This window comes from Heloderma suspectum, chromosome 3 (assembly GCF_057233095.1).
Source record: "Heloderma suspectum isolate Gila_16-S chromosome 3, 16-S_ref, whole genome shotgun sequence".
NCBI lineage: Eukaryota > Metazoa > Chordata > Lepidosauria > Squamata > Helodermatidae > Heloderma > Heloderma suspectum.
This window is the reverse complement of record NC_139460.1, coordinates 259,282,253-259,293,882: the sequence shown is the minus strand read 5'-3', so window position 1 is coordinate 259,293,882 and position 11,630 is coordinate 259,282,253. Positions and strand designations below refer to the sequence as shown.

The following is an 11,630-nucleotide window of genomic DNA, read 5'->3' as shown; positions in this document are numbered from 1 at the left end:
TGCCCTTGGTGTGGCATGGCAAATCTTTTAACAAAAACAACAATCCACATTCTTATATCTCCTCCAAATTTGTGGCACAAAAAACTAGAACAAAACATTGGCATAGGTTCAGAGGAGATAAGAGAATGGCTTTTTTGCCTTCACCAGGCCCCACCTAAGGGTATATCAAGAAGAAAAACAACAGGGAAAAAAGTGAGGGACACACAATTTTGTACATCTATACTCCACTTTTTAGGACAGTCATCACAAGGCAGCTTCCAGAAATAGATAAAAACAATGCAGTAAACATACAAAATAGAAATTGAAGAGTGGCAACTGTTCTGTCTCCAGAGAAATTCTCTTGTCCTGTTGATCTGCCCATTCAGTACTGAATTCCCCTGCCTCCATTGAAATTGCTTCTGTGTTTCCTCTGAACCAGATTCCAGGAAATTTCTGGTTTTCCTTCTTGGATAAACAATAAGCCGCTGTACTTCCTGAGGAAGGCTACTCAAGGAGGGTTATTCTTGTAGGGTTATTCTCGTCTTCCTCAGGTGTCCAGGTGGGAAGGTTAAGAAGAGACTGACTAGCTTACAGCTCAGCAGTCCTGAATGAAGTTGGCTCCCATTCTAATGAAATACTGTAGACAGTAATAAAATGTGCAGGCTCTTGGCAAGTTAGTCTAGCAGATGAGTGTTAGAAATGGAAGACATAGGCTTATATCCCATAACATAGGAGACTCATTGAGAAGCTTTGAACAGGTCATTAATTCAGCGAGTTAGTGAAAAGCTGAAACAGAAGGAGACTGGAATCCCTTTGCATACTATACATACTTCTAATTTACAAATGTACAAACAAATCAAAAGGGTGCCTGTTTTTATCATCAGAACAGAAACTGAAGTAGACAAATTTAAGAACTTGTCCAATATGTCAACAGAATATGAATGTTTGCAAAATGTTTGGAAGGATCCTGAAACTCAGTAAAGTGCCATATGCATTTATAGTGATATAATAATGACACAACATTTTACAAATACATTTTTTAAAATGGAACATGTGAAGTGGCCCTCAGTTTGAGGGCCAGTTCACGCAACCATTTTGTGGACTCCAGGCTTGAGGGGGCCTTTGGCAAAGTACCCTTTGGTAGGCCCTCTCCTATGGGCTTACCTGCTAGTGGTAGGCAACCATTTTAATTTCTCACAATGCCTCGACACACCACATGGAAGCATTGCAGGAAATTTGAGATAGTGACTCTCAGGGTGCATCCAGATGAGGCTTTAATCGCACATATTCACTGAATTTTACAGGGGTTCCAAACAATGACATCATCATCTCGTAGCCCCTGCCATGTTTTCCCATTGCTTCTTCTGCCTTTTTTCTTACCACAAAAAGCCAGTTAAGGAAGAAAGATAGAATAACTGTACAATGCCTTCTGACAGCACTAGGACCTCTCCATCTGGAAGCACCCTCAGACTCAACCACACAGTGTGAGGACCCAGGGTGTCAGCACCAGTGGGCCCTCCTGGGGCCCTGACAACTGGTCAAAGGTGCTGGATGCTGATGCGAGGCCTAGCTTTGTAAATCCAGCAGAGTAGTAGTAGTAGTAATATTTTTTTAAAGGCAGCCCAGATTAAAAATGTCAATAGCTAACAACATATGTGAGTCTGCCCACCTCAGCCATTTACCACAAATAGCAACACCTGGGATGAGCTATGCTGATTTTTCCCTATTTGGGTATCAGTAGGTCTAAACAAGACCTGGAGGAGCCAAGGGATGTGTAATGAGAAGTCAACGGTTATAGTACATACCTGGCAACAACAAGAATGTTAACAGGCGTAGAGTTCTGCATCAGCTGCTAAATTCTGAAAGTTGTGGGGACGGGGTGGGGGGAAGGGAAGAGAAATCTACTTGAGGTTGCAGGATCCACCAGGAGGGCTCACTTGAACCTTCTTTCCCAGTCAAGCATGGGAAGCGAAAATGCAATCCCTAGCAGAAGTGGCTGCTTGCCCTCTTGCTCACCTTTCTGTTTCAAGCGTGCTTTCCTCGCTTGGGAACAACAGGCAGCTGCAATGACAGATCCAGGGAGTTTCTTGAGAACTGGATTCTGGCAGACTCTTTCTTCTGCGGGATGCTTGACTTGCCCTCCCACGCTTTCCTCATTTCTCAGAAAAGCCTGGAAACCAAAAGGTTGAAAGGAGGGGGGCTGTGGAAGTTGCTCAGACCATGTGCATGCCTCAGCAGTCCAGGAAGAGAAATGAGTAAGTAGCTTGTCATATTTAAGTGCCTGTGGCCGTCTCTCCCGTGCAGTCTGGAAAGAAACAGCTGGAGCTACTGCAGACAAGAGTTAACAGGTTAGTGCTGTTTTCATATAATTTGTAATTATCTGTTTTGACCCATCTCTGGAACATGCCTCCTGGGGGGGTGGAAACAGCTCTGCGGTACTGGAGTCCTTCTCGTTTGAACTAGATTTTGTACATTTAGAATTGGATATTATGTTTTAAATTAAAACTCTGCACGTTATTGCTCTGGAGGCAGCGATTCCTCGAACTGAAGTAGTGTACTTAATTCGGGTAGAGACCTTATCTGTTCTCGCAAAACTTCAGAAGGAAGATTGGTGGGGAACAGACATGGAAAAGGATCATTTCAAACTGCTAGTATTTTTGGTGTGCTTTTTCCTCGTTTCTTTCACTGGCAGTTAAGGGTGTGTTTGTGTAGCAGAGATCTATTGTTCTCTGTGGACAGTTAAAGGAAGGACAAAAGGTGAACTTTTTCTAAGATTCAGGAAGATAGGAAGATTAGGTTAATTAGGGAGGAAAGCAAAGCTTCCTGGCTGTAGGAATAGTTGGACGGTGAAATGACTGGCAAAATGAAGTTTTAAGTAGTATGTATAAGCTTCAGTTAAGGATGATTTGGATGTAATTCTTCCTCATTGTACGATGAAAGTAAAAGTGAGGAGTACCAGCTCAACCTGGATTAGAATTCAAATCCAAACACAGAGGAATTGGCAAATTGGCCTCAGTTACCTACCTGTAAAATGGGGATAAAAATGTTCAATCATATTGTTGAGGAGACTTAATGAGATAAAGATTATGGAGAACTTTTGGGGGAGTCTGTATAAATAACTGTCTCCCTTCCAAACTGTTTTTTTTTAGTGCACATGCAACCTTTCCATATATAGGATAAGTATTTATTCAAATGGAACTGCTGCAGTATTGTCTAACTATGACATACTTATAGAGAGAGTGCTTGCTATGTCAAACATCTAGATCCACTTTATTCTAATTTTATGGGTAATGAGTAGAGGAAGCATAACTGAATTAGGTTATTGTCAAAAACAAAACTAATTTTAGATGGATGGTGCCAATCCTGTTTTCCTGTGCTCCAATCAAATTTAATCTGATCCAGCAAGGAAGATCCATAAGTGAAAGCCATGAGGGGAAATCTAGGGTGCTTCCAGATGAGGCTTTTATCATGCAACAACCCTGCCTTATTAATGGAATTTTACAGGGGGTCCCGATGACATCATCTTCCACTTCTAACCCTCCCGTGTTTTCCCAGCACTTCTTCCATTTTATTTTCTTACCACAAAAATCTGTAAAGGAGGGAAAGATGGAATAGCTACAGTGTCTTTTGACTGGGGGAGGACAGTGCATCTGGGTATAAGAGACATAGAACTCGTATAACAAGACAACATCTTCCATTTCTTGCACACCGTATCACTTCTCTCAACCCCACAGTCTTTGCCTGCTTAGATCAGCATCGCCATAGTGAGCATGCTTAATGCTATGAATCCAAGTATTGTTGAAATCAACTGAGTTTTCACATCAGGGAAGAATAGGGGGCCTGTTACGTTGGGCCCCAGCAGTGCCAAAACACACTAGTCTCCCTGTCAATAATTTCACGTTGAAAAGTGTGTAAAGCTCAATTAACTTCTACTTCCCATTGTAGCACTCATAAAAATTGGCATAAGAAAAGATCAGTACTGAAGAGTCTAGCTTTTAAAAGAAAGTAATGATATTCAACGGTTTACCAGCATTTTTATATTCTGTGAAGAAAAATGTCTCCCCCCACCCACCCCTCCATCCTGTGACATCACATTAAGAACAGTGGCATCTGTAGTAATAACTGCATTTTCCTTTCTCTGACAGATGGCAACTCCAACCAGCAGGAGTCCTACCTGGCTGTTTAGCTCTGAGAACTGAATTCCATAGGCTTTTGAACCATTGAAACGCCCCGTGGATTCAGTTCTACAGCTAGACAGCAACTAAACTCCAGGGGAGCTGCAGTGTTCAGCCTCAAGTGTATCCCCGTGTGTCAAGGGCCTCTGCCAAGAGCGATTGTGATACAGGCTCATCCAGCTGAACATTTGCCATCCACCTGCATCATTCATCTTAGGCAGCACCTACAGCTCTTCAGCAGCTCTATTTTAAGTGTCTACACCAGGGGGGCAAATGTGGCCCAGCCCACCTGGGGGCCAAATCCAGTCTGTCTGTGTTCCCCGGGTGTCCCCACCCCCTTGCCCCCAGCTGCTGATCATTTGGTGGTATCCCAACTTCTCCTTGTTTTTCTCCCCATTCTCAAAGGTTGAAATGCATCTCCTAAGGCTTAGTTACTGGAAGTAAATTCTGCAAGCTAAAATATGCTGGTATTTTGGCCTTGCCCCATTTTGCCTTTGACCACACCCACCACTGGAATGCAGCCCCTGAGAACTTCTCCAAAATTGAACTCAGCCCTTAGGTTGAAATTGGTTCAGGACCCACACATCAAGCCTAGATATGCTAATGTTGGAACACCCACATTTGGCATTAGTTTACAACCCACCAATGTTCTACTGCTAAACATCACTGATGTAGGAAGGCCAGTGTGATGCAGTGGAAAGCATCCCAGTTGCATGTTGGAAGGCTAGTGCCAGCTTCCAAAGCATGATCAGCTCATTTGAAGTCCTTGGACAAGTCATTCTCTCTCAGTCTAACCTACCTTTTAAAAAAAAAAAGGTGTTGCTGTATTAATGTGATTGATTGCCAGACACCTTGACCACTATTATATGAAAAGCATATCCTGCTTTAGCAGCTTTTAGCAAATCATCCCCATTTGTGCTGAATCACCATTTACCCGAGGGTCACCATACCTGTTAATACACACAAGGAACATCTGAGTAAGTAATAGTAGAAGACAGTGAGTGATGGTTTGCACATTGGGCAAGGCTGCCTTGCCCAATCTGTGCTCTTCAGTTGTCTGGGACTACAGTTCCCACCACCTCCAGCCAGCATGGCCAATGATCAGGAATGCTGGGAGTTATAGTCCAAAACATCTGGAAAGCACCAGGTGGATGTTTCCACCAATGATTTACTCCGAGATGGCTGTGTGTTGAGGTCGGTAGGGATACATGACGTCGTGGCCATCCAGCAGCCACCCCGGAGCTTCTAAGGGAAAAACCAGATTTCCTGCGACTGCTTAAAGTCAGGCTGGGGAATGCTGGGTTAAGGCATGAAACCAAGAGCTAGGAAGCTTCCATTGTTCAGTGAAGCAAGATACTAAAATGCAGTGATAACTTAGATGTGCAGCCCATTCCTATGCACATTTATTCAGTCCCAATGAATTTAATGAGGCTTACTCCCAAGTAAGTGACACCATTGTCACTTAAGTGGCTTAAATATTACAGTATAGGATCTATAGGTGAACCAAAGTAGGATATTGGTCACTCAATTTCTATTCCAGTTCTGGGTCAGCATTTCCTGAACAGCATGTATGGGCCCATAAATGCTATAGATTAGGGTATCTGTAGTAAAATTAATGCTTTAGGCATCTCTACCTACATTTTGCAGCATGATCAGTTATATATCATGCTTATCCCTCTGTCCCATGAGGTTTACAGCCTGAGCTTTCCTACCTACATCTCCTTACCTGTTGAACACTGCAACATTAGGGGAACTAATGTTGCACAAATCTTTTGATTTGCCTCAGAAGTCAGGAGATGGCACTTGTCTCCTTTGCAATTATGTCTTTGCTTTCTTATCCATCCCTGAATCATATGCTCTTGTTGAAAGCTTTATAATCAGCCTATGCTATGATATACTATAACTTCTGCACATCAAAGCTTAGAAACAGATTAATTCCTTCTTCAAAGTGCGTAATGCCCACCTGCAATATGATTTGGGATAAGTAGCTATTTCCATCCCATGTGCAAGTATTTTGCACCTCAAGGAGAAATATTCACACAGTAAAAAGTGCTTGTTTTTCTTTATTTAAAATGCCCCATAGCTTGTGTGCACAGTAGGTTGCAACCTGATGGCCAAGCACAACTCCCAGAGTCCCTACAGAGTTGGTCTCACTCACAGTATACAAAAAACCCACCAGTGGCATACATTATGTTACAGAATGCGGAATTCACAGTAAGCTTAATTTCTGCTTATGATTTTTTAAAAAATCACTCTGATCCCATTTTAGTTTTTGGTATCTCTGGAATCACAATGTGTGAAAACAGAATCTTTGTCAACACCTTGTATTGTTTCCTTGCATTCAGTTTCTAAATGATTGCACAGTGAGCACACTATGGTTATTTAGTTAAGTAGCCAGTGTTCACACATACATGCAGTGATAGCGGGTGGTGGGGGAGATCCCCTCTTGAAAGGGATTAAAGAGAATTCATCGTGTTAAATTGTACAATGGTACTTGTAAGAAGAAAGGGTGCCACAACTCCATATGCTACTACTGTCGCTAACACAGAGTCACTCAAGAAGGCCCAAGTGCTGGAAGAATTAGCAACATTTCCTAGAGCACAAGAGAAACCATGCATATTATATTAGTGAATATAAAAGCCCCAATAACCTGTGACCAATAGCTATAAGAAATCTTTCACAGAAGAATATCCCCAGTTTTCTGTTCTGTGCTTATAGCTCAGCTTGTAGTGTCACTGGCTGTCTTGGGTCCAAACACATGAGTACTAGTTCACTCAGTATTGTTTAAGCCAGCTCCATCATCTCTTTGATTTCTTTTTCTTCTTCCTGCTGCGGTCTTCGCTGCTGTCCTCAGCTTCACTAACATTTGGGGTGGGTTCCTTTCTGATGACTCTCTTCTCTATCCTGTATTCTTGCTCTCCTACTCTAGGGTCCCCTTTCACAATAAATTCCCCATTGTGGTAGGTTATGGAAACATCAGTCCTTGGGTAGGTGCCATAGACCCTTCTGAGATCATCTTTCACAAACTCTGGCAAGTCTCTTTTAGGTCCCACAACCCTCTCAAGCCTACCCCAACGGAGCTCTCCTCTCAGGGTGAACCCCTCAGGCCATACCCCCGAGCCTGGTCTCTGGTATGCTGCATAAGGATGATAGTTTGCATAGGGGTTGTACGGAGGAAGAGGGCTCACCTGGGGAAAGTGCCAGAAGGGGTAAGGATGGAAGTAGGGACTTGCACCATAGATGTGATGGTACTCCACTTGGTTTGCTGAATTGTCATTGTAACCATTGTTGCGGTCCATGATCACAGAAAGAGGCCTGTTGTGGAAGTTGTGCATCTGGACAGGAGGGAACATGGTGGCACATGGCATTTCAGACATATGATTTGGCCCAAGGGGCAGGTACATATAAGGAAAGGTTGGCATCATGCCTGGATAGTATTGAGCCATAGTGGTAGATAGCATATAGAGTTTCTTCTCCAGTAAGTGTCACTTTCTCATGTAGCATCTAGGTTTTTCCCAAGCTGTGGAGGTAAAGCAAGAGATGCTGAACTTCGGCAAGAATAAATATGTACAAGCTTATTCATATAGCTCAGGAGTGGGGAACATGTGGCCCTCTAGATGATATTGTACTCCAGCTTTCATCATCCTTAGTGAGCATAGCCATGGTGCAGGATGTTGGGAACTGGAGTCAGCAACATCTGCGGGGCCATATTATCCACTTCTCCAATGCAGATGAAAGTTTAGCATCACTAGTTTTAAACCAAGGAATGCATCTCACATACGCAGTGAATGGAAGTAACTGGCTTAGGATTTATCCACAAAAGACATCCAATTCTATACCCAGAAGCCCAAGCCATGCCACTGAAAGATGGGGAAAACCTGCATTGAGAAGTATATAAATTTTCTAAAGCCACCTAGAGATGTTTTCAATGAAATAAGGTTTCATCCACATGCAAACTCCTGGATGTATTTATTTATTGCCCCGAAGGGGATATATGTAGGCAGCACATGAAAAGTGTGAAAATGTTTTGGGTCATAAAATTGTTATAATTTTTATAGCACCATTAGTGTGCATGATGCTTTACAGAGGAGACAGTAGCAGGGGAAGGGAAAAGAGGCAGGGAACAATATTGCTTTCAGTTGTGCAAGTTTAGTCTTTGGGGACCCAGAGTCTGTGCCAAAGGCTTTACAGAAAGGTGAGTTTTGAAGTAAGGTGGCAGAGCCAGTGTGGTGTAGTGGCAAGAGTGTTGGACTGGGAGCTGGGAGATCCGGGTTCTAGTCCCCACTCGGCCATGGAAGCTCACTGGGTGACTTTGGGCCAGTCACAGACTCAGCCCAACCCACCTCACAGGGTTGTTGTTGTGAGGATGAAATGGAGAGGAGGAGGATAATGTAAGCCACCTTGGGTTCCTTGCAAGAGGAAAAAAGGCGGGGTATAAATGCAATAATAAATAAATAAATAAATAAAAAGCACACATGCCTACGATTTCAGTTCTCAACAGATGGACTGCTTCATATAGAGAGTAGGGTGTATTCCACAATTCTGCATGGGCACGCAATGCTGGATTGGGCACAATAGTAAGCTGAGAATCTTAGTTTTTATTTTATTTTTAAAGTGTTTATATGGTTGCAGAGATATGCTGCAAAAGGTGTGGGCAAAGTAAGATCCAGAGCCCTTTTTTTGGTATGCTTATCTGCTGAAAACTATGACTAGCTGCAGTTAATTTTGTTTGTTTACATGCTGCTTTTCCATGGTACCCTGTGCCCAAAGCGGCTCACAATAAAAGCCACACTGCATGGTTAATAAGCCACCCTGCCGAAAATGCACTGTGTTCAGACAACGCAACAACCCACGGTTCCACAACAACCCACACTCAACCATTGAGTGTTATGTGAACCCACCCACTGATGCAATGAATTCACTAACCAGTTCACAGCTTCCTAGCACATGTACAACACAGACATTTGTTAGTGAAATGGCTGAATTACTTCTTTCCAAGCAGATTAATCCTGTTTACCTGGAAGCAGGACCCACTGAATTCACAGGTAATATAGCATGCAAGCCTCAAGCTTCCATAGCAAGTTAAGCACTTCCCTGTTCAGTTGTTAGCTTGGGCAGGCTCCTGACAAGTCCAACTTGAGAATGGAAGGCTCAGTGTTCTGCTAAAACAGTAAGATGCATACCAGGGTTTATCACATGCCTAGCCGCAAAAGGCTAACAAACAGCTTTCACAGGAATATGCCCTAAACAATATGCTACAATATTCAAGTGGCTTTGGAATCTGTTGGGACAAGTTTCGCTTATCCACAGTGGTGTTGGCTAATAGGAAGAAACCAATAAGCATTCACAAAAGCTTGTTTGATATACAAGTCTATTTACACTCACCTGCTTTGCCAGGATACAGGGATTGCTACAAACCAATGCAAAGAGATAAAACATTGTGTCAGGGAACATATGTCCAAGGCCAAGCTAGATGCAACAATTATAATGTGTAGCTGTTTTTTCTTTAACAAGTAGCTGGGATCATGGTGTGGGGGAAAGGGTGTTTTGACCCTTTGCTCCCATCGCAGTCAAAATTGCACCCCACCCCCTGATTTGCAATGGGAGGAAAGCTATTGGCACCAATGGGAACTTTCCTCCCATTGTGAATAGCAGGCACAGGGGGTGGGGGGATGCCAACCAGGACTGTTGTGGGGTCAGAGAGTTAAAGCCTCTATGCCCCAGTCCCAATCCAGCTCAGTCTCTCCCCCTGCCACTCCTTGCCAGCTATTGGTTAAAGAAAACAGCTATGTAATACCAAACTACATGACTATAGTCACAGTATAATACTGATTTTTGAAGACTTTTCAGGCTGTAACAAATTGGACAAGAATAAGGCAAGTAATTATCTGGGCACATGCTAAAGCATTCACAAGACTGGAAGCTCATGGTGACTTTACCAACACTAAGATATAGTTGTTTAATTCAGCCCTTAATCACCCTGTAAGAGCAACCTCAGCTTCTGCATTTGGAAGCAAAAGTGAGTGCTAACTCTGTAAGGATGGCCATCAGAAGCTAAGGAGCAGCTAATATATTAGCAGCCTACAAGGTAGGCTAGCTAGCCAGATGGGAAAACGCAGCATAGTACATTTCTATCCTTCCATCCATCCCACTAGTCACAAAGTTGTTTCACATCAAGGAGAGAGCAAACCTCTGCAACTAATTAAATATCAAGATCTAGTCAACTGCCTCCAAAACAAAGGCCAATAAAGAGATTTGAACGGAGTAGAGGTCTGCAGCCAAGGTTTTGGCTGGTCAACATGCCCTCCATACACCCCCACACCCAACAGATCCTGTCAGAATAGCCTACCCGCCCTGGCTGTCTGTTACTCATCTTTCTATTTGCTCCAAGATGCTAATCCCCAACTCTGTCACCATGCTAGAGCTCACCCGCTGAATTCTAACCCACAACCACATTCCCCTCCCCATCAATTGCTCTCCTCCCAATCATACATCCCCCCCCCCCAATGATTCCACTGTTGACTGCAAGGCTTCACAGCCCCAAGCATGATACAATGTTAAAGATCTACACCCTTTTAACTTCCTTGAAAGGAGTAGGAAGAAGGGATTACCCGGAACTGAAATCACCGGCTGGATCCTGTATTAAAAAAGTGGAACCAACAACATTATCCAGCTACAGTGGTGGCAACTCCAGAGAATGGCACACCAGCAACCACTGAATGCAAACTATCATAGCACAGCATAAGAAGCTGTCAAGGAAACTGGATTATCTGCCTTCTTTAGGCCTAAAACAGTTCTCTGTTCAAGAGTTCAGATTTCAAGTGTTGTTGTCGTCGGGAGAAAAGGACCAAAAACTGGATAGCAACCAGGTGCAGCCTCTTGAAAGGGGATGGGGGTGGGGAATACAGCTGGGAGACTCTCAACGGCTCTAGTACTTACTCTGCTCCCCCCTCCTTGCACTTTTAAAGTAGTAGCTTGGTCTCTTGCTGTAGGACGTCAGAAGAGTTGTGCCTAAATAAGATACAGTCTCTATTGTAGTAACTACTCCTAGCTCCTCCCAACCCAGGCCATGTTCCAAGGAAGTGTGGTTTCTAGGCAAAGAGGAACAGCCACAGACCAGATGAAGCACAGGCAGAAAGAGTTAAGTTCAGCCCCACCCCCCCTTGCCCCCACTTATGATTAGCAGAGGGGCATACTTACAGGTGACTAGACAAGCTCTCTATAAAAGACAAATAGAGAAACAGAGTATTAGTTCCTTTAGTTTTTTTTCTCTTAGCACCAGACAAATTCAAAAGACCAAATAAAAAGGGTCTTCTCACATTTTCCTTCTGTGGCTTCCAGAGAGAAAGCTTGCCCGTTCATCAGTGCATTGTTTCTAATATGAGACATGCTGGGACTCACACTTGGCTAAAGTCATGTCCTCTGCCCTGAAAATGCTCCCCACAGTCCCAGAGGGTGGGCCAGAAATCCACACAA

General features: G+C 43.5%; 1 protein-coding gene across 4 annotated transcripts; it reads right to left on the bottom strand.

Annotated features, from left to right (window-relative positions):
* Positions 1 to 6,199: 6,199 nt before the first annotated feature.
* C3H10orf95 (chromosome 3 C10orf95 homolog) lies at positions 6,200 to 11,193 on the bottom strand. Of its 4 annotated transcripts, XM_084841994.1 has the most exons (4): positions 11,094 to 11,188; positions 9,540 to 9,564; positions 9,172 to 9,316; positions 6,205 to 7,674 (listed from the first exon to the last, which is right to left on the bottom strand). In XM_084841994.1, the coding sequence occupies exon 4, from the start codon at positions 7,613 to 7,615 to the stop codon at positions 6,953 to 6,955; it is 663 nt and encodes a 220-aa protein (XP_084698120.1). In that variant the 5' UTR covers positions 7,616 to 7,674; positions 9,172 to 9,316; positions 9,540 to 9,564; positions 11,094 to 11,188; the 3' UTR covers positions 6,205 to 6,952. The 4 variants fall into 4 exon arrangements, 1 of the variants encoding a protein (XP_084698120.1); XR_014788890.1 differs by lacking the exon at positions 9,172 to 9,316 and having other exon boundaries at positions 6,200 to 7,674; positions 11,094 to 11,193; XR_014788889.1 differs by lacking the exon at positions 9,540 to 9,564 and having other exon boundaries at positions 6,200 to 7,674; positions 11,094 to 11,193.
* Between the last annotated feature and the right edge of the window lie 437 nt (positions 11,194 to 11,630).

Coding starts and splice junctions, on each gene's coding strand:
- C3H10orf95 (XM_084841994.1), bottom strand. CDS start 7,615: ATGCTATCTACCACTATGGCTCAATACTATCCAGGCATGATGCCAACC.